The sequence below is a fragment of the Penicillium arizonense genome (genome assembly GCF_001773325.1).
Source record: "Penicillium arizonense strain CBS 141311 chromosome Unknown PENARI_contig002, whole genome shotgun sequence".
NCBI classification, from domain to species: domain Eukaryota; kingdom Fungi; phylum Ascomycota; class Eurotiomycetes; order Eurotiales; family Aspergillaceae; genus Penicillium; species Penicillium arizonense.
Window position 1 is genome coordinate 2,204,910 of NW_019173279.1, and position 23,305 is coordinate 2,228,214.

At 51.4% G+C, this 23,305-nt stretch overlaps 10 protein-coding genes across 10 annotated transcripts; 6 read left to right on the top strand and 4 right to left on the bottom strand.

Annotated features, from left to right (window-relative positions):
- Positions 1-5: 5 nt before the first annotated feature.
- Positions 6-1,155, top strand: PENARI_c002G11102 (S-formylglutathione hydrolase; the record flags this gene model as incomplete). Its single annotated transcript, XM_022627899.1, has 4 exons — positions 6-261; positions 388-608; positions 692-886; positions 970-1,155. 4 exons carry the CDS (start codon positions 6-8, stop codon positions 1,153-1,155), a joined length of 858 nt encoding a protein of 285 aa, XP_022492958.1.
- Positions 1,156-2,213: 1,058 nt separating this feature from the next.
- On the bottom strand, positions 2,214-5,414 carry PENARI_c002G10521 (Ran GTPase-binding protein LOS1; the record flags this gene model as incomplete). The annotated part of the gene is made up of 3 exons (XM_022627855.1): positions 2,214-2,240; positions 2,294-2,748; positions 2,801-5,414. The coding sequence occupies 3 exons, from the start codon at positions 5,412-5,414 to the stop codon at positions 2,214-2,216; spliced, it is 3,096 nt and encodes a 1,031-aa protein (XP_022492934.1).
- Positions 5,415-5,855: 441 nt separating this feature from the next.
- Positions 5,856-7,638, bottom strand: PENARI_c002G09242 (xylulokinase; the record flags this gene model as incomplete). Its single annotated transcript, XM_022627783.1, has 2 exons — positions 5,856-7,085; positions 7,138-7,638. 2 exons carry the CDS (start codon positions 7,636-7,638, stop codon positions 5,856-5,858), a joined length of 1,731 nt encoding a protein of 576 aa, XP_022492715.1.
- A 491-nt stretch (positions 7,639-8,129) lies between these two features.
- On the bottom strand, positions 8,130-9,319 carry PENARI_c002G00501 (cation diffusion facilitator family transporter; the record flags this gene model as incomplete). Its single annotated transcript, XM_022627173.1, has 2 exons — positions 8,130-8,704; positions 8,776-9,319. 2 exons carry the CDS (start codon positions 9,317-9,319, stop codon positions 8,130-8,132), a joined length of 1,119 nt encoding a protein of 372 aa, XP_022492881.1.
- Positions 9,320-9,881: 562 nt separating this feature from the next.
- On the top strand, positions 9,882-11,024 carry PENARI_c002G01477 (putative SIR2 family histone deacetylase; the record flags this gene model as incomplete). The annotated part of the gene is made up of 1 exon (XM_022627231.1): positions 9,882-11,024. The coding sequence occupies one exon, from the start codon at positions 9,882-9,884 to the stop codon at positions 11,022-11,024; it is 1,143 nt and encodes a 380-aa protein (XP_022492969.1).
- Positions 11,025-11,313: 289 nt separating this feature from the next.
- Positions 11,314-12,414, top strand: PENARI_c002G07056 (cyclin-dependent serine/threonine-protein kinase phoA; the record flags this gene model as incomplete). Its single annotated transcript, XM_022627617.1, has 3 exons — positions 11,314-11,358; positions 11,419-11,442; positions 11,509-12,414. 3 exons carry the CDS (start codon positions 11,314-11,316, stop codon positions 12,412-12,414), a joined length of 975 nt encoding a protein of 324 aa, XP_022492761.1.
- A 1,029-nt stretch (positions 12,415-13,443) lies between these two features.
- On the top strand, positions 13,444-16,070 carry PENARI_c002G03147 (uncharacterized protein; the record flags this gene model as incomplete). The annotated part of the gene is made up of 6 exons (XM_022627344.1): positions 13,444-13,700; positions 13,771-13,972; positions 14,031-14,567; positions 14,652-14,829; positions 15,173-15,689; positions 15,776-16,070. 6 exons carry the CDS (start codon positions 13,444-13,446, stop codon positions 16,068-16,070), a joined length of 1,986 nt encoding a protein of 661 aa, XP_022493009.1.
- A 36-nt stretch (positions 16,071-16,106) lies between these two features.
- On the bottom strand, positions 16,107-17,855 carry PENARI_c002G08556 (uncharacterized protein; the record flags this gene model as incomplete). The annotated part of the gene is made up of 4 exons (XM_022627731.1): positions 16,107-17,388; positions 17,477-17,618; positions 17,699-17,729; positions 17,793-17,855. The coding sequence occupies 4 exons, from the start codon at positions 17,853-17,855 to the stop codon at positions 16,107-16,109; spliced, it is 1,518 nt and encodes a 505-aa protein (XP_022492772.1).
- Positions 17,856-19,038: 1,183 nt separating this feature from the next.
- Positions 19,039-19,503, top strand: PENARI_c002G08516 (uncharacterized protein; the record flags this gene model as incomplete). Its single annotated transcript, XM_022627727.1, has 2 exons — positions 19,039-19,089; positions 19,186-19,503. 2 exons carry the CDS (start codon positions 19,039-19,041, stop codon positions 19,501-19,503), a joined length of 369 nt encoding a protein of 122 aa, XP_022492714.1.
- A 1,218-nt stretch (positions 19,504-20,721) lies between these two features.
- On the top strand, positions 20,722-22,383 carry PENARI_c002G10668 (NTF2 and RRM domain protein; the record flags this gene model as incomplete). The annotated part of the gene is made up of 3 exons (XM_022627863.1): positions 20,722-21,039; positions 21,094-22,035; positions 22,087-22,383. The coding sequence occupies 3 exons, from the start codon at positions 20,722-20,724 to the stop codon at positions 22,381-22,383; spliced, it is 1,557 nt and encodes a 518-aa protein (XP_022492294.1).
- Between the last annotated feature and the right edge of the window lie 922 nt (positions 22,384-23,305).

The window sequence follows — 23,305 nt, forward strand, 5'->3', positions numbered from 1 at the left end:
CCAGCATGTCTGTTACTACAAACGCAACCATCGCCTCCTTCGGCGGCAAGCTGCTCAAGCTGAGCCACGCCGCCACAACCACAAACTGCGAGATGAAATTCAACCTCTATCTGCCCCCGCAGGCTCAGACTCAGAAGGTCCCCGTCCTCATCTATCTCTCTGGTCTGACCTGCACTGCGGACAACTGTTCCGAGAAGGGCTTCTTCCAGCACGGTGCTAGCAAGAAGGGTATTGCCGTGCTGTACCCTGATACCAGCCCTCGTATGTAATCTTTTTCTTGGTCATTGCATCAATTGCGTCAATTGCATCCATCCGTTCCATTCCGACGTCAATATTTCTACATACCATATTCAACACGGTAGATTTGAAGATACTAACAACCACCAGGCGGCCTCAACATCCAAGGCGAGGATGACGCATACGACTTTGGCTCCGGCGCTGGCTTCTACGTAGACGCTACAAAGGCCCCCTACAACGCCGGCTACAACATGTACAGCTACGTCACCGAGGAGCTGCCTCAGACCGTCTTTGCTGCATTCCCCCAGCTTGATTCGAGCCGTGTCAGTATTACCGGACACAGCATGGGCGGTCATGGTGCTCTTACTTTGGTATGTCATCTCTATCTCTATATCTTTTTCTTATATATTTTTTTTTTCCATGACATCTTTCTAACCAGAATATGAATATAAAGTTCCTCCGCAACCCAGGCAAATACAAATCCGTCTCTGCCTTTGCACCAATCACAAACCCAATTAACTGCCCCTGGGGCCAGAAGGCTTTCAACGGCTACTTCGGCGATGACCAGCAGGATAAGTGGAAAGAGCACGATGCCACCGAACTAATTAAGAAGTGGACTGGTGGTCCATTGGATATCCTGATTGATGTTGTATGTGTTCCACTCTCACCTTTCAGGCCACTCTATTCTCTATTCGAACCAATGTCGTCTAATTTAACATATCAATTTCCCAGGGCACTGGCGACAACTTTTACAAACAAGGCCAGCTCCTACCCGAAAACTTCGAGGCTGCTGCTCGTGACGCCGGGCTTAAGGGTCTGAATGTGCGCTACCAGCCGGATTATGATCACTCGTACTATACCATGTCTACGTTTGCGGATGATCATGTTGAGCATGCTGCTAAGTATCTCTTTGCATAGTGTGTTTTTTCTCTTTCTCATTTCCCTTTTTCAATGGACAAATACAATGTTATCTTTTTTTCGCTTTGCTGTGCTTTGGAATAAAGTAAACTGGTTCTGATTCGTGGGTTTGCTCAGTGAGCGGCCGAGTGTCAGTGTTAGGTCCGTTATTTAAGATGAGGATGGGATGGGTTGGGTTGGTTCATTCAATAGGAGGGATGCAAGGGTAATGAAAACTGGATTGGATTGGATGATATTCATTATCCTCTGGGTGATTTTTAAGTCAATTTAATTTATACCACTCTATAATTAAGCGCAAGCTTCAGTTTCAACCTTGCGATCTTGTCTGTCTCACTTATTTACTATCTTATTACCCTAAACACGTGAAATCATATCAAGGCTACTCAATCAGTTCATTTCATAATCTAGCTAGTCCGGCCCAGTCCACGCACATGGATACCCTTCCAACAGAACCATTAACTCAACACGAGACAGAGAAAGAAGAAAAGTATATCCTTTTGACCAATCCTCCTGTGAGGTGTTTGCATGACAAGACATCGTAAAGGAAATTTTGGAATCGGAATCGGAAACGCCAAGGATGGGAATTGACATGAATATGGATATGGATATGGATGGACATGAAAAGGCAGCGGAGAACGAAACTCCACAATGCGAATGCGCCATGAACAGAAACTCAGCATAGAACAGTGAATGCTGAACGAAACGGAAAGCAGAGACAATCCGGGTTCGAAAGTGGAGGAGTGGGGTCGCTATATACTCGGAACTTTTGAAGACAGGTAATGTTTTTGGTTTTTGGTATTGATTTTGCTCCCGTGAGTCTTTGATCTAGCCTTATTGATAATTCTTGGGGATTCATGCGCCCATGTAAGATCGGCTATCCTGGGATGATAGATGGTATAGAAGATGGCGGATGGTGAAGCCATAACACAGGGAGTGGGTGGGTGGGGGATGGGATTGGGATGCGGTATGAGGACAGACGTCACCTCGTCGCGTCAAAACATAAATATGACATGGGGGAATCTAGAAAGCAGATAGAGAGAGAAGGAGAAAACGAAACTTCAAGCGCTCAATCGTTGGATGAATGACTGTGGGATAAGTTAGTAGGAAGTCTATAGAGGATGGTGGCATAAAAACATACTGGGAAGAATTGCCGGAACCCTTTCACATCCGACTGGCTCAATGCATTCAAAAACTCCTCGATGAGGGGAGCACCCATGCCCATTCCGGGCAGTTCCTGACCCCGCAAGTATTCTGCATACTCCATGCCTGTTTTGCTATAGATGGTGCGCTGGAGACCACCTGCCTCAGCAAGAACCTGCTTGGCCTGTGCATCCTTCGAGTTGAAGGACGGAGTGGTCGGGAGCGCCCAGCAGAGAGGAGAGAAACGAGTGATCATGAATCCACCAAAGCCGGGGAGTGCGACTGCAGTCGGTGCTGCTCCGTTGGCAGGGGCAGGGGCGATGTCTGGTCCGCCCCAGGAGCTTGCCATACGGACCAACACGGAGAATGCCATCTTGGCGGTGGTGAAGTCGTCGATGTCTTTGGCGAAGTGCTCCAGTGTGGTGATGACGGTTTCGAAGATAGATTGGTTTCCTGGTAGAGAATTAGTACTGTTGGATGCAGGTGGGACGACTAGAAGACTTACTCTCGCTGATAATCACGGCACCCAGATCGTTGTTCAGCACAGCTAGCAAGAAGTTCAGGTACTCTCGCTTCAACTCAGCAAGCTGGATCTCGTCATCAGTACCGGTGGTGGGATCAGCAATACCAGAGAACACCCGCTGCAGGAAAGGAGTCAAGAGAGTGTCGAGGATACTATATATTTCACCCTTGAACCCAAAGATGACCTGGTCCAAAAGGCGGAGGAAGAGCGCCATTTCGTCGCGCGAGGACGTCTGTGTCAAGAGTCCATCGATCCAGCGGGGCAGCTGAGGGAGAATTTGTGCGCCCAGAACACCGATGAGGCGGGAGAATGCAAAGCGAGCAGCGGTTCGAATGTTGAACGAGGACTTGAGTGACTCGAGGGCAACAAGGGTAGCCTCGGCAACCTGGGCGAAGGCCGCTGAGACCTCTGGCGCGGGGAGAGCAGATGGCGAGCTGGTACCCGGCTGCCAGTCGGAGAAGCCTCGAGCGAGTGTTCCCAGAGCCATGATATCGTGGTGAATCTGCAGCAAGGCGCGCTCGTCGTTGGCCTTGGCGGCTTCCAGGTTGCGCTCCATGTCTCCGAAGACAGGGTTCAGCACAGACTGGGCATAGAGAACCTGCTTGTCAGCAGCGACACTGGGGGTTGAGCAGATGATTCCAACAGACTCGAAGAGATACAGTTGACTGTTGAAGACGGCATCCGCGGAGCCCTCGTGATCCTCGGAGGACATCTCATCACCGTCATCACCCTCCGAGGGCAACTCGGCCTGGATAACCAACAAGTCACCCAGTGCCTCCACAACGGTCTGTGCCACGTTGCCAATCTGGCTACGCAACTGTCTCGCCAGACGTTGAAAGAGGTACCACGAACGAGTCTTGACTTTGCGAACAGGGTGGTGCACAAGCTGAAGGAAGCTCTCCAAAACACCGGGGATAAGGTGGGTGTGATGGGTGAAGAACGAGCTGTAACGAACACAGATTTCCATGTACTGAAGTTGGGTGGCGGGGTGAGTGAAGGATCGGATGTCAGACTCAACCATGCGGAGCATCATCTCGATGAGTCGGCTCGCAGCAATACCAGTTGGAGCACCCTTCAGGTAGAGACTGCCGCCCTTGACGGCCAAATCACCGAACAAGAACATCTCGTGCAGCGCCAGATCAAGGTCACGCCAGTCAAGTTGGCCTCCAGAGGACCGCAAGTTCTCGAAGGTAGTTCCAACGACTTCTGAGATGGCATCGATATAAAGCTGCTCATCAGCAGAGGCGATGATCTGCTGCAAGACACCCAGTCTCTTTCGCAGGTCTTGGAACTCTGCCTCATCGGTCTGCTCATCCTCGTCACCCCAGTTGGAGGTCTCATCGTACCGCATTTTCGCAACAATAGCCTTGAGAATTGGAAGCAGGATAGTCTTGTTCCGCGCTTCGAAGGATGGGTTCATCTTGGCGAGTTTGCGAATGTAGGTGAGCGTGTCGTTCACGCAGGGAATGACAGTCGAGCACACTTCGTCGTACTCGTCCGAGAAGAATCGCAGGATATGAGGCAGGAAGACCTGCAAAAGGTTGTCTGCCTTCTCCTTAACAGGTCCGCTGTCGTGCTCCAAAACCCGCACAATATCCACGACCGTGTTGTTGACAAGCTTGGCAACCGTCTCGGCCAAATCGGTATCGTATTTGAATGTGAAGCGATTCTCGCGTAGGGGAGGGCTATTAGACAGCTGCGTAATGATCGAGTCGAGGTTCAAGAAGACGATCATCTCGATTTTGTCGGAAGGCTTCATCTTCTTGCCAATGATCTCTGTGAAAACATCGACAGCCGCATCGCGCACCCGCTGCTCGCCCTCCCGGAGTTCCTGCTTCTCGGCCCGTCCAAGCTGCTGGAACAGCAGGTCCAGCATGGTCTGGTTCACCACCAGACCAATATCAATCCAGCTGACCCAAGTACCAACAGCCTTCAAGCACATCTCCACAATCAAATCATCGCCGTCCCGCCAGACCGCCATGATCTCCTGCCACGAGTTGGCAATTTTCTGCATGTCCCTCTCCCGGATCAAGTCCTTCAGCGTATTCGCCTTGTCCTGCTCTCCGCGGGACCTCGAAACCAGCACATCACCAATCTCCTCGTGGATCGAGTTTAGCACACGCAGATAGAAAACAATTCCCAGCTGGTTATCGCGGCCCGAGCTCGCCGCGGACTTGCAAGTCAGAGCGAGGAGATCGTCGATACAGGTCTCCCAGCCATTAGCGTAAAGCGAGGAGAAAAGGTAAGTGACCGTCTGTGCGATTTTGTTTTGGATATAGGGAGGGTCGGGAGTGGCAGAGCCTTCGGGCCCGTACACCTGGCGGAGGTAGCCCAGCAGACCATCTCGAACGACGAGCAGCGAGGCCGGATCGATCAAGCCGACCTGGGCGGCACTATTGACAATTTCCAAGCTGACATGCCGTACGACTTCGGGCTGCTGTGGGGACTTGGTGAAGAGGGCGAGGCAAACCTGCCATCCGGAGGGGTCGGAGCGAAGTTGGTTGAGGTAGTCGAAGGCTTGCGATTTTAGGGCTTGGTCGGAGGAGGCATTCCAGGCGATCTCAATGGCATTTGCTACCTGTGCGGTGTCAATCATCTCGTGCTGAGGGGAGGGGCTGTAGGGCGGGGGAGGGGCGGTATAGGTTTAGGCGTAGGGGAAATTTTGTGCAGTTTAATTGAGCAGAGGCTGAGAAACTCACCTGTTCTTCCATCTTCCCAGTCTCCCTGTAGCGTGGAAGGGGAGCGGAGAGAGGAGGGGTGTGTGTGTTGTTAAAATTGTTTTTCGGTGGAGGACGATATCATCCTTGGTATCGTAATCGAGTTTCCGTGCCTGCTTTCCGCCTTCGCTTGTCGGATTGAAGATCAAATGTCAAAGGGATTAATTAAGATGAAATAGAAACTCTGTAGAGAGGCTCGAGATTGTTTCTATGTGAATGTGCCTAGGGCAAGGGGCTGCACAAAACCCCGTGCCTCATCTTTCGTCATAGCTCACTCCACAGTACATTTTATATCTCATGTTATGTCCAGTCCAGACTAATTACTTTTTAGAGTTACCTTTCTCTGCCTCCTGCTTCAATACCTGCTGCTCCATCTTCTCAAAGCCTTCAACGGCCTGACCATATTTCTCAAAGACCCCCTTCTGGTAACCATCCGCAATCCTCTCAACGAACTGGTCCTCGTTCCACCGCTGGCCGACCAGGCTTTCAAAGGTCTGACCGGGCTGTCTCTCGATACCCCAGACAGCCTTATATGCAGCACCCAGTGCACAGGCATTATCGCTAACATCGAGCTGATACACACCCTCAACGCCACCAAGGATCTCACCAGCAATTTTAGCGATGGCCTTGTTCTTAGATCCTCCACCGACAAGGTAAACCCGTCGTGGCTGAGCAGGAAGCCCATTACCAGGGCTCTGTGTCAGTTCCCGAGAACGCAGACGCAGTGAAATCATCTGGCTCTCAACAATAGCCCGGGCTTCATCCTGTGTAGTCCATCCATCGGTCGTCTCTTGCAGACTTCCTGTGCTTGGATCATATGTAAAGCGCCACTGGCCCTTGCGGATGTTGGGTACGATTTCATCTCGTGGGAAGAACAGGCCCATCTTCATTGGGCCTGTTGAATCTCGCTGGCCCAACGGGGGACTTTGCAGCGCAACCTGGTCGAAGTTGGCCCAAGGCTGGGCAGGGGTGTCCTTTAGGCTCTCATTGAGTGCGTCTCGGACATATTCACGGGCCAGGCCGCCGTTCTTGTAGCACAGCATGAACATGTACAATCCGGGGGTTGTTGGGTGGTTGAAGAAGTGTGTGGCGGGATCAGGTGCGTAGCTGGGGGTGGACATGAGGAAAGTGGTAGAGGTGCCGAGAGAAACCATGGCATCTGATGGCCGCAGGGGCAGTGACAGAATAGTCGCTGGGTTGTCTCCAGTTGCTGGGATGACTGTACAGTCAGGACTGAAGCCGAAGCGCTCCACAAAGTATGCATGGACGTGGCCCAGGTGTAGTCCTCCATCTTCCGGTACTTCCCCGAGCTTGCGCTTGAGTTCCTCGACTTCAAAGACACCCGAGCAGAGCTGAACCAGGCGGTCGTCGTAAACCCCCTTCTTGATGTTCCACAGGTTCATCCCGCATACGTCGGAGATGTCGAATGGGGCTACATGGCCCAGGAAAAGCGACGCCAGGAAGGACGAAACCAGGGAGATTCTCGATGTCTTCTGGTAAACCTCGGGGTGCTTCCTCGTGAAGCGGAGGATCTGAGGACCTGTGAATCTCTAAGGAAAGTGTTAGCATGCTTGTCTTTTAAATAGACACCAGGGATCTTACGTGGTGTGCTTTGCTTCCTGTGACTTGCGCCAAATGCTCAGGATCACCGAGAGCCGCATCAAACTCGTCACATTCTTTTTGCGTGCTCGAATCTTGCCAATTGGGGCTGTATGGGTGTGAGAAAGCACCCTCCAGCTGTGCCTCGAGGGATTTCTTGGGATCTAGATTGGCAAGGAGCTTCTCCGCATCCTGGCCCCAGTATACACTTCCGTGTTGCTGTCCTGCGCCACTGATTCCTTTCACTCGGCGGAAATCGAGTCCCTGCTTGCGCAGACTCTCCAAAACGCCGTCTAGCGCCTGCAGCCACAGAGCGACCGGAGCAAACACCTCGTGCTCTGCTTCATTGTTCAGAACGCCTTTCTTGATTGGGAAGCCGTGTGAGTCGGCATCGAAGTCGAATTTGGCGACGTAGATAACCTTGAGGTCGGAATTGACGACCAGACCTTTCAACTGCTGCGTTGAGAGGTCGAAGCCAATGTAGAGCGGGCTGTCAGACGCCATGGTGGGGAGTAAAGTTAGGACAGAACACAATTACTTTGCAACAGCAATGGCTGGCAGGGAGGGGATAGCAATCTAGGAATTTCAGAAAACGAGCTGTAAGATCCCGGTTTAAATATTTAGGCAAAAGATGCTGGGAGGGGTCAATTTATGAGAGAAGAAAGTGAAGGCGGCGAGATCCTGGGGAGAACCCGCAATGATGTCAAACGGTCAAACTATAGCCGGTTGAGACTTTCCAATTCCTCCGGATGATATCTACTTGGAAAGATATACCGAGCGCCAAGTAGGGCTGTAATGATTTCCCATGCATACATGTAGCAAGTTCACCCCGAGACAGCGGGTAAATAGGGTTCTGCTAAATTGTCGGTTGAATTGAGGTCTCCACTATATCTAAGATCGCAAGGCTTATTCGGAGCACTGTAGTCCAAGTCAAGTATATTTTATATAGGTCTATACACAGTACAGATCCATCCTTATCACGGGAGTCATCAACGCTATTGGTGCTTAGAGTGACTCTGAGGCTCCGGGTCGGCACTAGAATCTTGTGCAACAAACTCATCAGAGAAAGTGAGCTCCTGCTGTTCCACAGGAATGAAGCGGACCTTGATCCGCTTCACACCGCGAACTCCAGTTCCAACAGTGTGACGGACATTCTGTTCGATCGTTTGAGACCGGCTGATAGGCCAGGCGCCGGGAACAGCTAGCTCAATATCCATCAGGTAGTTTTGGCCAGACTTCATGCCTTGCACGTCGCGGACCTTGATATCACTTCCGCCCTCGAGCTCGGACAATGCTTTTATGGTAGCGTCCTCCACCGAGATTCGCACATCCTCATCGACAGCGGTATCCGCCAACTCCAAAAGAGAGGTACATGTGTTACCCCAACCAGCTTTGATAACCATCAAAGAGATCAGAAGTCCACCAACCGGATCCAGCCAGGTGGCGTCTTGGAAGACATAGCTTCCTCCAATTGTAAACAGGGCGACAATACTCGTGAGGGAATCGATCCGGTGGTGAATGGCGTTGGATGCAAGGACCGAGGACTTGCGCTCTTCGGCAACCTTCATAGCTATAGAGATGTTAGTCATTGTCAATTGGTGGATCAACACAACCCTCCACCTCCAAGATCCCGGTACTTACTAGCACGGTAAAGCCACTCCTTAACAACAATCGACCCAGCAGCGATCCACGCGGCTTGGATGCTGGGACCAATGGGCCCGTGACTATGCGAGTGACCATGTCCCAGAATCCCAGAGTGAGCTACTGTTTCAGCCACGTCTGGGTAGAATTGCGCCAGCAGGATCTGTCCCGCATTGAGACCCATAAACACTCCACCGCAGAGCAGAAGCCCGCTCACTCCCAGAGCACCAATGCTCTCGACCTTTCCGTAGCCATTGGGGAATCGTTCACTTGGGGGCTTCAGGGACCACGCGACAGTTCCTAGAGTCAAAAAGTCGGACACGAGATCGGTGAGCGCGTGGTATGCATCGGCAATCAGGGATTGAGAGTGGAAGACGTAGCCGCCAATGAACTTTCCAATGGCCATGCACAAGTTGGCGACCAGGCCAATTCGGGTAATTCGAACGCCAGCATCGCGTTTGTTCGTCGAGGTCAAGTAGGTGTTGTCATGATGGTGGTGGTGGTGATGGTGGCCGTGACCGCCATGTCCCCGAGTTTGTGTCATGGCAAGGGGTGTACGAAGAGCTCGAGGTCTGGAATGAAAAAGAAAGGAGGAAGCGTCTTTTAAAAAGGGAGCGGAGGTAAGTATGCGACGCTGCGCGGAACCAAGACTGGAAATGCGGATAAAGTGGAGGGATGGACGAAGCCTGCACCGCAGGGGCTGCGTCAGCGGCATCGCTCTAGTAGACACGCGAGCACGGCCGACAATGGTATCTGGACAGGGTGTTCACTTGTACAAAGAAACATCAAGTGAGGACAAATGGGAGAATGGCCCCGATCATGTAATCCGCCTTGCCAGCCCTGGAGATTCTTGACTTCTTCTCCAATCTGAGTGCTCGCATTAGCGATCTTCTTCTTCCGCACTCGGTCCCAAGTTGCGGAATATGCTAAACATCCTAAAATATGCTAAAATATGCCTAATAAATCTCTAATGCTTTTGTAAGCCTTGACGAATCTCAACTTTCCAAGTATAAGCCCGACCCGCAGCCAAGAACTACGCAATCCCGTTGGAGAACCTCCGCTCTTCTTCCTCTGCCAAGACCATTGCGACGGAAGATGCGTCTTCAATGACGACGCCTGCGATTCGAATCCCTTTTACGGGCCCTTTACCCCCAGCAATTATAGTGCCCCAGTCTGCACGTACATTGACAGGCGCCATTGATGCAGTCGGTCGTTTCTTCACGGCGCCACCATCCCCCAATCTCCGTGGAGTCGATGTGGGGAGACATTCTCAAACAGTCCTACTGACCGGTGCAGGCATCTCTGTCGCGTCTGGTCTGTCAGATTACCGAGGTGACCAGGGCACTTACCGGCGAAACAAATCCTATCGACCGATTTACTTCCACGAGTTCATCTCGCGCCATGAGTCGCGCAAGCGATATTGGGCTCGCAGTTTCGTCGGATGGCCCGGCTTGGTGAAAGCTAAACCAAACTCGACTCACTGGGCTATCAAAGATCTCAGTGACAAGGGATACATCAGTTCTGTCGTGACGCAGAATGTCGACTCGTTCCATTCCCTTGCGCACCCGGAACTGGATACCCTCGAGCTACACGGATACCTACGATCGGTTGTCTGCACGAGCTGTCGGAATCAGCTTCCCCGTGCTGATTTCCAAGCGTCATTGGAGAGGCTGAACCCAGCGTGGGCGGAGTTCCTGGCGCACATGATTGAGATGGGCGCACTCGACACCGATAACCCGGAGGAGCAACGGCGGAAAGGCTTGAAGCTCAATCCGGATGGTGACGTTGATCTTGCAAAGGCGCCATATTCTACATTCCGGTATCCCTCATGTCCAACCTGTTTGGAGAGCCCTCCAACGCAGAAAGACGGTACCAAGGGACATGTAGAGGTGGAGAGCGACGGCGCATGGTTACCGACCTCAACTGTTGGCATTCTAAAGCCTTCAGTGATCATGTTTGGTGAAAATATCGACCCATTGGTGAAGACGGCGGCTGAAGAGGCGATCGACGATGCTGGGCGGCTACTCATCCTCGGCAGCAGCCTGGCAACCTATTCAGCGTGGCGCTTGGTGGAACGAGCCTACAGACGAGGCATGCCGATTGGCATTGTCAATGTCGGTGGAGTGAGGAATGAAGCCATGCTCTTTGAGGACATCGAGGATGAGCCCACTGCCCATGTGCGATGTAGCCATCCGTCGCAGGATATCCTACCGACCGTTGCATCACAACTCCCTGTAAATCAACTATAGATTAAGCCGAAAGAATCATTAGATTCGAACAGAAATACGATTATCACTAAAATAAATATCAAAAAGTGAATGTTCTGCCAAATAGTAAAACAGCGTTAGATGCTCACTCAGCTAAGTCGATGACTCCCGGGCCGTTCTGAGACGCGGGGCTCCTCCCTCACGTCTCAGCATGGATCTGCTTAGGGATCCTGCACATCCTTTTAAGGTCGCCTCCAGTCTCGTCTCTCCAGGTTCTTTTCTTTCCCACTCTAAACCCAAACCAGGGCCATCGGCTCCTATTCCAAAAGTCATGGATAAGTCCCAACAGCCCAGTTCCTTCCAGCAGCTGGAAAAGGTATGCCCTGGTCTATACGTATCCCATCGCACCCTACTAATCTATGATCTCCCCGTTTAGCTCGGTGAAGGAACCTATGCTACCGTACGCCTCAATCATCCCCTCGGCTTCTGTGGTCGCCACTCTTCGTTCACTGCTGATACAGAATAGGTCTTCAAAGGTCGCAATCGCCAGACTGGAGAGATGGTGGCGCTCAAGGAAATCCATCTCGATTCGGAGGAAGGGACGCCGTCCACCGCTATTCGTGAGATTTCCCTGATGAAGGAACTGAAGCACGAGAGTATCGTCTCGCTATACGATGTCATCCACACCGAGAACAAACTCATGCTCGTTTTCGAGTTCATGGACCGAGACCTAAAGAGATATATGGACACCCGCGGTGATCGCGGACAACTGGACCCTGCCACCGTCAAGTCTTTCATGCACCAGCTCCTCAAGGGCATCGCCTTCTGCCACGACAACCGCGTACTTCACCGCGATCTCAAGCCGCAGAACCTCCTGATCAATAAAAAAGGACAGCTCAAGCTGGGTGATTTTGGTCTAGCCCGCGCTTTCGGTATCCCAGTCAACACCTTTTCGAACGAGGTCGTCACTCTGTGGTATCGGGCGCCGGATGTCCTCCTGGGTAGTCGCACCTACAACACCAGCATCGATATCTGGTCAGCCGGATGTATCATGGCCGAGATGTACACCGGTCGACCGCTTTTCCCAGGCACAACCAACGAGGATCAATTGACAAAGATCTTCCGTCTGATGGGTACGCCATCCGAGCGCACATGGCCTGGCATCTCGCAACTTCCGGAGTACAAGCCCAACTTCCACATCTACGCGACGCAGGACCTGTCCTTGATCGTCCCTCAAATGGACCACATTGGCATGGACCTGCTGAACCGCATGCTCCAACTTCGTCCGGAGATGCGTATCAGCGCCAACGAGGCCCTGCAGCACCCGTGGTTCCACGATCTGCCCCAAATCCAGGCTAAACTGCAGCAGCAGCAACAGCAGCAGCAGATGGCTGGGTATGGAGGTATGATCCCACCCCAGCCTGCGTATTAATGGTCTAGACTGCGCATGACGAGATGACGAGCTCGATTAGAACAATTGAAATGGGAGAATCCGGCGTTATACCCGATGATCGTGGTTTTTGCTTTTCTTTTTTGCTGCCTTTCATATTGCGGGGGGGCATGTTTCGTTGAAGACGAGTCTGCTTGGAGATGCTACATTGCGATCCGAAGCAAATATTTTATCAACTTTCTGCTCTTTTCAGGAATCGAATGCCATTCAACCCGGACACTATTTAAGGAACAGCGCTTGGGCCTTGGCCCGTCTGGTTTGCGATCAGTTGGGAGATTCTCGGCTTATACTTGTATTGGGAAGTAAATAAGCCTTATAATCTGTTTAAAGATATATCCAGACATCCAGAGAAATAAGTTTACTATTCCTTACCTCGGATAATATTCCGAGTCTCTTCTCATTCGATTCTGCAGGTTATAGACCGTCACACGAAAGTGGTTTTACAAGCAGTTTCCTTTGACTTATTTGCTTCGCTTATGCCATTTGTGTCAGGTCCCCTGTCCCTTTGAGGCCTGTTCTTTCAACGCTGCCTAACGTTACATGTCTGAATAGTACCTAGTTACGTATACAGTGACACATGCCACTCCTCCCATGTCTCTGCAGTCTCCCGGTCTTTCATCCAAACAGCCATCTAACGGCAAATCCTGGATTGTCCGTGCATCCCAGGCCCACGTCTTCTCACTAGCACGCCTCGTCCACAACCTGACTCCATGCGGTGTGTTTGAGACGGTGAACCCATTTAAAAGACGTCCCTGATAGCCAAATCAAACATACCAATCGGACCTCCCTCAATTAGCATTCATTCCGAATCCCTGTGCGGACGATAAACAAGCTATGCCCTCGACTCGGGCCGTAAGCTCAACTGTAGGTAGATCTACGACATACCCTCTCGGTCACGAGGATCTGATCTTCTCTCCTTCCTCTCATCCTTCGGTCCGTATCCTAATAAGATCATCCCCTGGGGTGAAGACCCCTCCTCTCGGCTACGTGCTCTATATACCATGATACACCATGGGGCTTTCAGAACAGCAAATGTGGGCGATCTCAGCCACAGAACGTGTCTGCTCGACTGTTTCCCTGATCGGCACGTTTGTGATAGTCACCACATTCATCTGGTCGACATCTTTCCGTAAGCCCATTAATCGCCTGGTGTTTTATGCGTCATGGGGTAATATCATGGCCAATGTAGCCGCCATCATAGCGCAGGATGGGATTCATATAGGGGTTGATAGTGCGCTATGTCAGTTCCAGGGCTTCTTAATTCAGTGGTCAGTATTTGTTTGTCTTTCTCTTTCCCTGTCTTCCTTCCCGATCATCGCTGATTTGATCCTTGTGTAGGTTTATGCCCGCCGACGCCCTGTGGACCTTTGCGATGGCATGCAACGTCTACCTAACGTTCTTCCACAAATATAACTCCGAGCAACTCCGTCAGCTCGAATGGAAATATGTCCTGTTTTGCTATGGGATACCTTTCATCCCGGCTTTTGCATACTTCTTCGTCAAAACCCAAGCTCGAGGTCGGATCTATGGCTCTGCAATCGTATGAGATATCTAACTACTCTATTTGAAACTTGAGTATAGACTAACCCACCTCACAGCTATGGTGCTGGATCGCAATCCCATGGGACTTCCTCCGCATAGCCCTCTTCTACGGACCAGTCTGGTTCGTCATCTCACTAACATTCGCCATCTACCTCCGGGCAGGATCAGTAATCTATCAGAAACGACGCCAGCTTCGAAACCTCGGCGGCATCGATCCCTTCGATACTGACTTGGTACCGTCTATATCGCCCTTTGCTACACTGGCTGGTATTCAGGTTACCAGGGAGATTGCCTGCTACATACCTGAGCAGCGGTCTCCATCGAGTGGTGGTCCACGCGGACTTCCGTCCGCTTCGTTCAAGCCATACTCTGTTACCATTCAGGCTGGCAGTTCTGGAGATGCGCCACTTGGTTTGGAGCATAGCTCGAGACCTACTACTTGTCCACTTCAGAAAGATGGTCATGCTAGGACTGGGCGGGCAGATTTGGATTCTGTTTCGCAGCCGAGGTCCATTGCTACTGAGGCTAGTTCGGCTGCTTGGGCGTATACCAAGTATGCCATGTTGTTCTTTATTGCCTTGCTCGTGACTTGGGTATGTTATACTTTTATTACAGGTCTTTTTACTTATGGACTCAGTGTTTACTTAGTTTCTTTTATGCTAATCACTCAACTCCAGGTCCCATCTACTATAAACAGAGCCTACTCCCTGGCTCACCCAGACAGTGTCTCCTTCGGTCTCAATTTTGTCGGTGCTTTTGTCCTCCCACTTCAAGGCTTTTGGAATAGTCTTATATACGTCTCGATTTCATGGCCTGCGTTCAAATTGCTTTGGCAGGATATCCGTACCCAAGCAGGTTTATGCCATATATCTTGCTTAGAGGCAAAGATAGGAAATGGTCATCTACGAAAAGGCTCAGGGAGTTCGAAGGTTCCTGACATATTGGGGGAAGATCATATGCACAATTGATGTGGAAGTTGGTTGGGCTTGTATTCAACTACTTAGGGCTGGCCGGCATCAGTCGATTATCTCGATTCTTTGCGACATACCATATTTTTATGACTTGATGTACTCTATATCCATTTTTCCGCCTTACTTACGAGTTTAGTTGAATTTCAGCCAAATTTTATTGAGGAATTGTTTAAAAATGGCCAACCACTCCATAAACCACGTGACAGTCGCGTCGCGTTGAATCCAAGTCAATCGAACAATCACCGAATTCCTGATCATCAACAACCCTCTACGCATCCTCTCAACCTGCCCAAAGGAGGCAACCTTACACTACAATTTCCTACTCCTCGGCATAATTCAACTTTCACAATCACCCACTATGACCGAATCCGAACCAAACACCCAACAACTACCCGCAGCATCACCCTCCCCTCCCCCGCCAGCCCCGATTCCCCAAACACCCGGCCCACGCGCTTCACGTCTACACCAAGTCTTCGACCAAGCCCTGGCGCGCACACTCCGCGCAAACTCTTATGCGAATTTCGCAAGTTGCTTCCCTACCCCGGCGCGCCATGTCCCTGCCAGTTTAGAGAGTGTCTGGCGACAATTAAACGCGAAGCTGGAGGAGAGCGCGAAGGCTGAGTTTGAGGAGATTATTGCTGAGCGGGAGGTCGTGCCACATCTTAATGAATTGGATCGGTTGGTTGGCGAGGCTAGGGTAAGGAGGGAGCAGGAAGAGGAGAATGGGCATTCTGAGAGAACAGTGTACGTTGACGAAATCTCTTTGGCTCGGATGATACGGGTTGATTTTATTTGATTTGGTTTGTTTCTGACTTTTTCTTATTTTACAGCCCACATACCCTCGGCGCGGAAGATCTGTACAAGGCACACCTCACGCCGTATCTGCAGGAAGCGCAATCGACCCTGAATGACAGGCTTGAGGTTACGCATGTGGAGAACGCGCAGCTGGCACAGACTGTTCAGTCGCAGAGACAGGAAATCGAACAATTGTTGGCGCACCTGGGTTCTGTTGTTTCTGATATTGAGGGTGCTGCTTCGGCTGCCACGCAGTTCAGCAAGGAACATCATCTTCGCCGGGATGCGGTTCAGATGGATGAAGAGGTGAATGCTCATGAGGGTCTGTGAGGGCTTATGTGTGTGTCCGATGTGATTTCAGTCATTTCATGAGATCAGCGCGCTCAGTTCCCTTCCGTCGACCATTCCGTCTTCCACCATATCCTGTGCCACGGCGACCACTTGTTGGAGGACGGTTGTTTTAAGCTGTTCCAGCTTGGTGTTTTGGCCTTCCAGTGCTGCGGCAATTGCTTCCTTGCATGATCCGTCCCGTTCTTCCTCGGCGGCTCCGTCACGGCGGGCTAATGCGGCTGCACCGCGGTAGTATGTTTGCGCGTTGCGCAGGAGCATGGCACCATTATGTTTCGCCATGGCATGGTTCCAAGGCGCGCGGCCCAGTCGCCAGCGGTGCATCTCCACGTCTCCCCGTCCAATGTGGATCTTGGGCAGATTGTCAGCATCCGGGTGTTTGGATGCAGCCGTCAACGACTCCAATGCTGTAGAAAGCGATTTCCAACGGACAGCCACCGCGTTCTCGAATTCCTCATCATCCTCGGACGGGGGTATGTCGTTAAGCGCCGCATTGAGTGATGTAAGCGCATCCGCTTTATCGCATAGTCCTTCAGGGTCAGCGGAGACATCCAGATCCGGCCCAAACACCTGCCCAACCTCCTGCTGGTATGTTTGAATATCTGTGTGCCCGCCACGGTATAACAGCTCGTTCAACGCACAAACGAACTTGGCCCGAGCCAAGCCTGCCTCGTACTGTCTGTCCGAGCCCTCGGCATAAGCAGGGAGCCGCGACTCCACCAGCTCAGACGAATACTCCTGCACCCAGCCAACACCACCAGCACCCGGGTTGAATGTCAACAAGTTGCACAACGTGGTCAAAGTCTCCAACTGCGCCACGGCAGTATCAACCAGGGTATTCTTCGTAACGGGCTGAACAATTGCCACCCACTGCTCCTGTTCTTGCTCCGGATCTTCGCCCGCAGCCTCAGCCTGCAGTTGCGGTTGTGTCGGCGTCTGTTCCACAGGCTCCGGCGCCTGGGGCGGCATAACCCCAGACTCCATCGCCTCAATCTCCTCCTGCATCTCGGTATACTTCATCTCCTGCACCATCAAACACCGCTGGAACAACTCAATAGCCTCTTGCAAATACGTGCCAGCCTGCATCAGCTGCTCATCGCCGGGGTGCTTAGAGTTAGACATCGACTCCGCCAGACTCGTCAGCACCTGGCCTGAATTGAACAACACGTCAGCATTGTCCTGTTCCAGAACTAGCGCCTCCCGGTGCGACTGCAGTGCCACCTGCAGAATCTCCCCCTGCGGCGCTGGGAGTTGTGTTGCTAGCTTGGGATGTTGGGTGATTTCGTATTGCACTCGGGCTCTAGATGGAGTATCAGCCATGCGGATTCGGATCATTGTATAGAGATAGTTTGGACAGAAATGCAGGTAACACATTCCAGTTCACATACTTGTTATAGGCTAGATCGAATGTCCCGGGATGTTTCTGGAGACCTTCGTCGTAATTTGTGATAGCTCGCATGAAAAACCGCATGGATTTGGCTGCGTCGCCGGCCCGCCATTTCTCGCCGGCTTCTTCTAGGTCGACGCCCGCTGGAATTTGGTTAGCGCTGTTCGGATTTACCATGGGTATCGTCCGTGGATTGTTTCGTTGGGGCTGTTGTTGGACTCACCAGCAAGATAATCGTCGGCTGTCACTGGCGCCTATATCGATGTATGAGATCATGATTGAACTGTGTTTTGAGCGGATGTCATAACATAACATACCTGCTTCGAGGTAGACTTCTTCTTCGACTTTGCCTCCTTGAGGAAAGATTTGTGCTTAGGCATGGCTGCGGTCGTTTTCTGTCTCCAGCTGGGGATTTGACTGGTGCTTAAAGATTGACAGTGTGAGGTGAGCTTTGCACAATCGAGTGTAATTTAGATCCGGCAGAATCTACGCGGAGTGAGGCAGGGTGGTCCGTATATTACATAGCTTTTACACCGCCCACCTGATTAGAGCAAATCACTAAAGTCGACGAGCCTCATGAGCAACTTATGCAATTGAACATCCTTCTGGCTCTGTTTGTTTCTTTCACCAAAAGCAGGATGTTCTTTTCTGGCAGTGTCACTAACTGTCCAAATATTAAAGCTACCCTTGGTAGTCACGTATCTCGACATGTACCATTCTGGTACGAAATCGTCAGTAACGGTCAACTCCACTTCGGGTCTCTATATACTTGGGTTGCTTGAATAGCTTGGACAGATGCTTGCATGTAGCATACAAGGCAGATCGTACACTTCCACTCTCTTATTGGGATGACTTATAACGTAAGACGGGCCATGATCTTTGGAGAGCCCGGCACTCGTATGATTTCAATACAGTACTTTTGGTGTAATGGTGTGAAAGGGGTGCAGCAACTCGGCATTTGTTTACATGTACATATCAGATGCTACGCGCAAGTGTTCCTTGCTGGAATGCATTTGCACAGGGAATACATCATAAGTTATCAGAGTATTCCAATAAGTAATATTACCATAAATTGACGGAGAATGTCTTAGAATGTATTAATCCAAGCTACAGTGCCGAGATGAGCTCGCGTGGATCGCACGTGGCAATGTGGCAAGAAGCTCATGATATCACATTGAGGGGAGTTGAATGTCCGAGACTTGAGTTTCATACCGTCGATCCTTTAAGCCACCAACTCCCATCCATCCGCCGACCCCCTTTACTGACAATTCCCCACCAAGTTTTTAACACGACCCACCCCGTTTGGCCTTGTCTCCTGAGTTGTGTTGCTCGCATAGACCAAGTGAAGAGATCCTTTGCGCCTGAACTTCTCCCAACTTTCAGCTTCTTTCGCCCCGGACTTTTGCGACCCCTGCAGTTTCGTATGGGCCCCCCTTGCTGAAGAATTGTCTCCGCTTAGAATACGCTAACCGGTCTTTTCTGCACAGGCATCACATTTAGTCTCCCATACCCCGACCTGTGTCTATCTCCCGGCGCATCCCCTTTACATCTACTGTATTCAAAATGGCTCGTCAGCAGTCTCTTGATTCAGAGCGCCCCATCATGTCCCAGTCGGTAGGTGCCCTCTTCCACCCTCTACCACCCTCTGCCCCTTTACCCCTCCCCGGCGCAGGGCATTCGACATTTCTCGCAAGTCTAACCCTCCCGCAGAACCGAAACTCAAAGCGCTTCTCCACCATCAGCGGAAACCCCTCGCTGGCTGCTTCCGATCGCACAACTGGCAGCCTTCCCAGCGGTGACCCCAGAATCGCCGACATCACCCAACTCCACGATGGCTTCGAGCGCCTCGAGAACAAGCCCCTCACCCAGCAGCGCTTCGTGCCCACCGAGGAGAAATCAGACAACTTGAACAAGCTCGCTCTCGGCGCTAAGGTCGAGCGTGCTCTCGGCCGGAGAATGACTGGCCAGGACGCTGTCATGCGCAAGCCTCTCTCCGAGAAGGACGCTGCGGCAGCTGATTCTCCCTGATTTCAATCCTATCTGCCAACCCGGAGGTACACTTGCAATGTTGTTTTGCGACTACTCTGTGTGATTTGTCTCCGATCATTCTTTTTCTCTCTTTTTTTCCCCTGGTTTTGGGGGTCTACATCCTCCATCCGAGCCTCTGTCGACACGGCTCTCATGATTGTTGTCGTTTTTACAGTCGAGCACCCTTTAACGTCTTATCATACCCCCTTTCTTTTTTTAGGACCAGTTCGCGGCGTTTTGACTTGAGATTCGCATTGTTTCTTTCATTGATTGTCAATTGTGGATGTGGTCTGTCTTGTTAGATGACTTTCACTTGTCTTGAGTTGTTACAAAAATCACATGTTTACTTTTCTACAGCGTTTTTCTGATCTATGCTTGATAATGGTCAGTGTTCCTAGGGTCTACTGTTTAGATTTGCCATGAATATAACCAATAGCCTTCCCCTAATGTACTATCTTACAGTCTCTTGGTCTGATACTATCTCCACAGGTCCATAACACACAAGCAGTGAACTCTGTGGAACCCATCCATCTGCCCTATATCTCTTTAATCATATAATAAAGCAAACAAGTTAACTCTTCGATTGCTAACGTTAAGCTCTATATACTAAGCCTGATCTGGACACAATTCTGCCGGGCGGTGTCTTGCCAAGCCCACGCGAAACCCGCACGGAGTCAAGAAGGAAGTCGCTTTTTCTTCGAAGGCGAATTTCCACAGCTTCATTCCATCTCTTTTACTTCCATTCTCCCTCCGACTTCTCCATCTCCGTCCTATCTCCGAGATCTTTCTCTTGATTCTTTTCATTTCCATCTCCAATCGGCCTCAGATCCCCCATCTATCCGCCACACACAAGAGTCTTCCCGGATTCTCATCGCAGTTATACTTCGCTTTCCGCATTCTTAAGATCCCTCCGTTTTTCCTTGCCTCGGCTCTTTCTGCCTTTCTTTCGAATCTCTTAAATTGCGTGCATTGGTGCTAGATCAATATCGCATTGTGAGTTTGATCCCCATGTCCACTTCGGCCCAGGATGTGAAAAGACTAATGCGCATCCAGTGAAGCGAGGGAAATCAAAACTGCTTCATATTTAGATCTTTTACGCTTTCTTATCGCTTTCGCCCTTTCTAGAAAGCTTTCGGCTCTTACAGTGGCCATCATCTCCGTCGCGCTCGATTACTTTTTATCTCATTTCCCAAAGACAAAACCCCTCAATCCGACGCTATGGCCGACATGACCCAGGTTCCCATCAATGGCAACTACCCTGCCCATGGCTACCCCGACTCCTTCAACCACGCCTCTGTTACCATGAACACTGCGGCAAGCTTCCAGCCTGCCCAGTCCTCCACTCCTACCACTGTCACTCCCACCGACCAGCAGAAGAATGAGATCTCCAAGGATGAGGTGGGCTGGTACTTCGTCGAGCAGTACTATACCACCATGAGCCGCAACCCCGACAAGCTGCACCTCTTCTACTCCCGGCGATCTCAGTTGGTCTTCGGCACTGAGGCCGAGTCCGTTCCCGTCACTGTCGGCACCAAGGTGGGTTGAATCTATCCATCGATGCGAATGTCTCTAACATATACCTCTCACTAGGCTATCAACGATAAGATTAAGCAGCTGGACTTCCAGGAGTGCAAGGTGCGCGTCCTGAACGTCGACTCTCAGGCCTCTTTCGACAACATCCTGGTCTCCGTTATTGGCGAGATCTCCAACAAGTCCGAGCCCTCCCGCAAGTTCGTGCAGACCTTTGTTCTCGCTGAGCAGCCCAATGGTTACTATGTTCTCAACGACATCTTCCGTTACATGGTTGATGAAGAGGAGGAGATCGCTGCTGAGCCCCCCACCCCGGCTGCGCCTGCTACCGAGACCCCCAAGGCCGTCGAGGCTCCCGTTGAGGAGACCCAGGTGACCGACGAAGTGGCTGCCACCAAGGTTGATGAGAAGCTTGAGGAGGCTGAGGCCAACGGAGAGGTTGAGCAGCTCGGAGAGCCTGCCCCTCAGACCAACGGTATCCCGGCTGTTGAGGAGACCCCCGCTCCCGCTCCCGCTCCGGCCGTCGAAGCTGAGGTCGTAAACGATGAGAAGCCTGCCACTCCTGAGCCTTCTCCCATTCCCGAGGAGAAAGAGGTTCCCGAGAAGGACACTGCCCCCACCCCTGCTGTTCCCAAGACTTGGGCCAGCATCGCACTCGCTGGCAAGGGCCCCGCCAAGGCTGCTGCTGCGGCTGCCGCCGCGGCGGCCCCGGCTGCTCCGGCTGCTCCCAAGGCTGCCGCTCCCGCTGCTCAGGCTCCCGCTGCTCAGCCCGCTGCTGCTTCCCCCGCCCCCGAGGCTGCCCGTCCCCAGGAGACTGGCTCCACTGATGCGGGATGGCAAACCGCTGGCCATGACCACAAGAAGTCCCAGCCCCGTGCTGGCGAGGAGCAGACCACCCTTGCTTATATCAAGAATGTCAACGAGAAGGTCGACGCCAGCCTGCTTAAGCAGACTCTGGCCCGTTTCGGCAAGCTGAAGTACTTCGACGTCAGCCGCCCCAAGGTTCGTACAGTCTTTCAATTGCATCTTGTTGATATATACTAATTCATGTAGAACTGCGCTTTCGTTGAGTTCGAGCAGGCCTCTGGCTACGCTGCTGCTGTTGCCGCCAACCCCCACCAGATTGGCAGCGAGCAGATCCTCGTTGAGGAGCGCCGCCCCCGTGGCAACGCCTTCGGCGGTAACAGCTTCCCCGCTGGCCGTGGCTCCGGCCGTGGTCGTGGTGACCGTGCCGGCAGCCAGGGCCGTGGTGGCTTCCAGCGCGACGGCCGTGGAGGTTTCGCTCCCCGTGGCCGCGGTGGCAGCGGCAACGTTGCCGCCAAGGGCCGTAGCCAGGCTCAGGCTGCTTAAATAACTACACGATCCCGACGATCCTCTCTGTTCTCCTTCATACGTCGATATAGTCATACCAATGACTTCTCTTCGGCGGACGATCTTCCAGTATCTGTATTACTCCCATTTTGATCCCTTATTTTTTTTTCTTTTGCCCTGTCTCTTCTAATGACATGTTATGTGACTATTGCCTCCCCCCTTTTCTTCCCGTCACAGTGCATATTAGCGGTTGGTCCGGGTAGGCTGGAAAAGTTACGTTTCTTTCCCTGCCTCCTCTGGGCACTTTTTGTTTTAACTTGGCCTTTTTTACTTTTTTTTCTTTATCCCTGGATCGGTCTTCTCTTCGACTTGACGATCAACATATTTCCTCCTCCCATGCCATGATCTCTTTCCCGTTATATCGCATTTCTGTTTCACTAGCATAGCAAACTTCAGGTTTCAACGGTGGTGCGCTTTTCCGGTCTTTCTTGTATCTCCTTTTTTTGGCTATGTTTCTATTTTTTTGTAAATGAGGAATTCTGGAACATTGTATGGAGTATCAAATACGACAGGGATTGACTAGACAGAGGACCTTGATATGGGGAAGATTCTAGAGCGGGGTGCCTCAGGCCACAAAAGTACAGACAGCTTCAAGTAAAAGCAACGAATGTATCATAGAATAATGAAATGAACTGAAAATAGTACACAATTCCCCAGAATCCTCTAGAATATCTATATAGACATATCGACCTGCAGGGGCATCAGGTTGCCTGACCGACCGGTGGAAGTTGCTGGATCATCGTAGAATCCCACCCAGAGAATTTTTGGGAAACACAAAACGACGGTCCCGCCTCTTCTACTTTCTTCAACTCTGCTTTGGTTTCTCCCCCCAGAGCTCCTTTTTAATTCAGTTCCTTTTTCTTGTAAGCCTGACTCTCTCTCTACATCTCTCATATTCGCC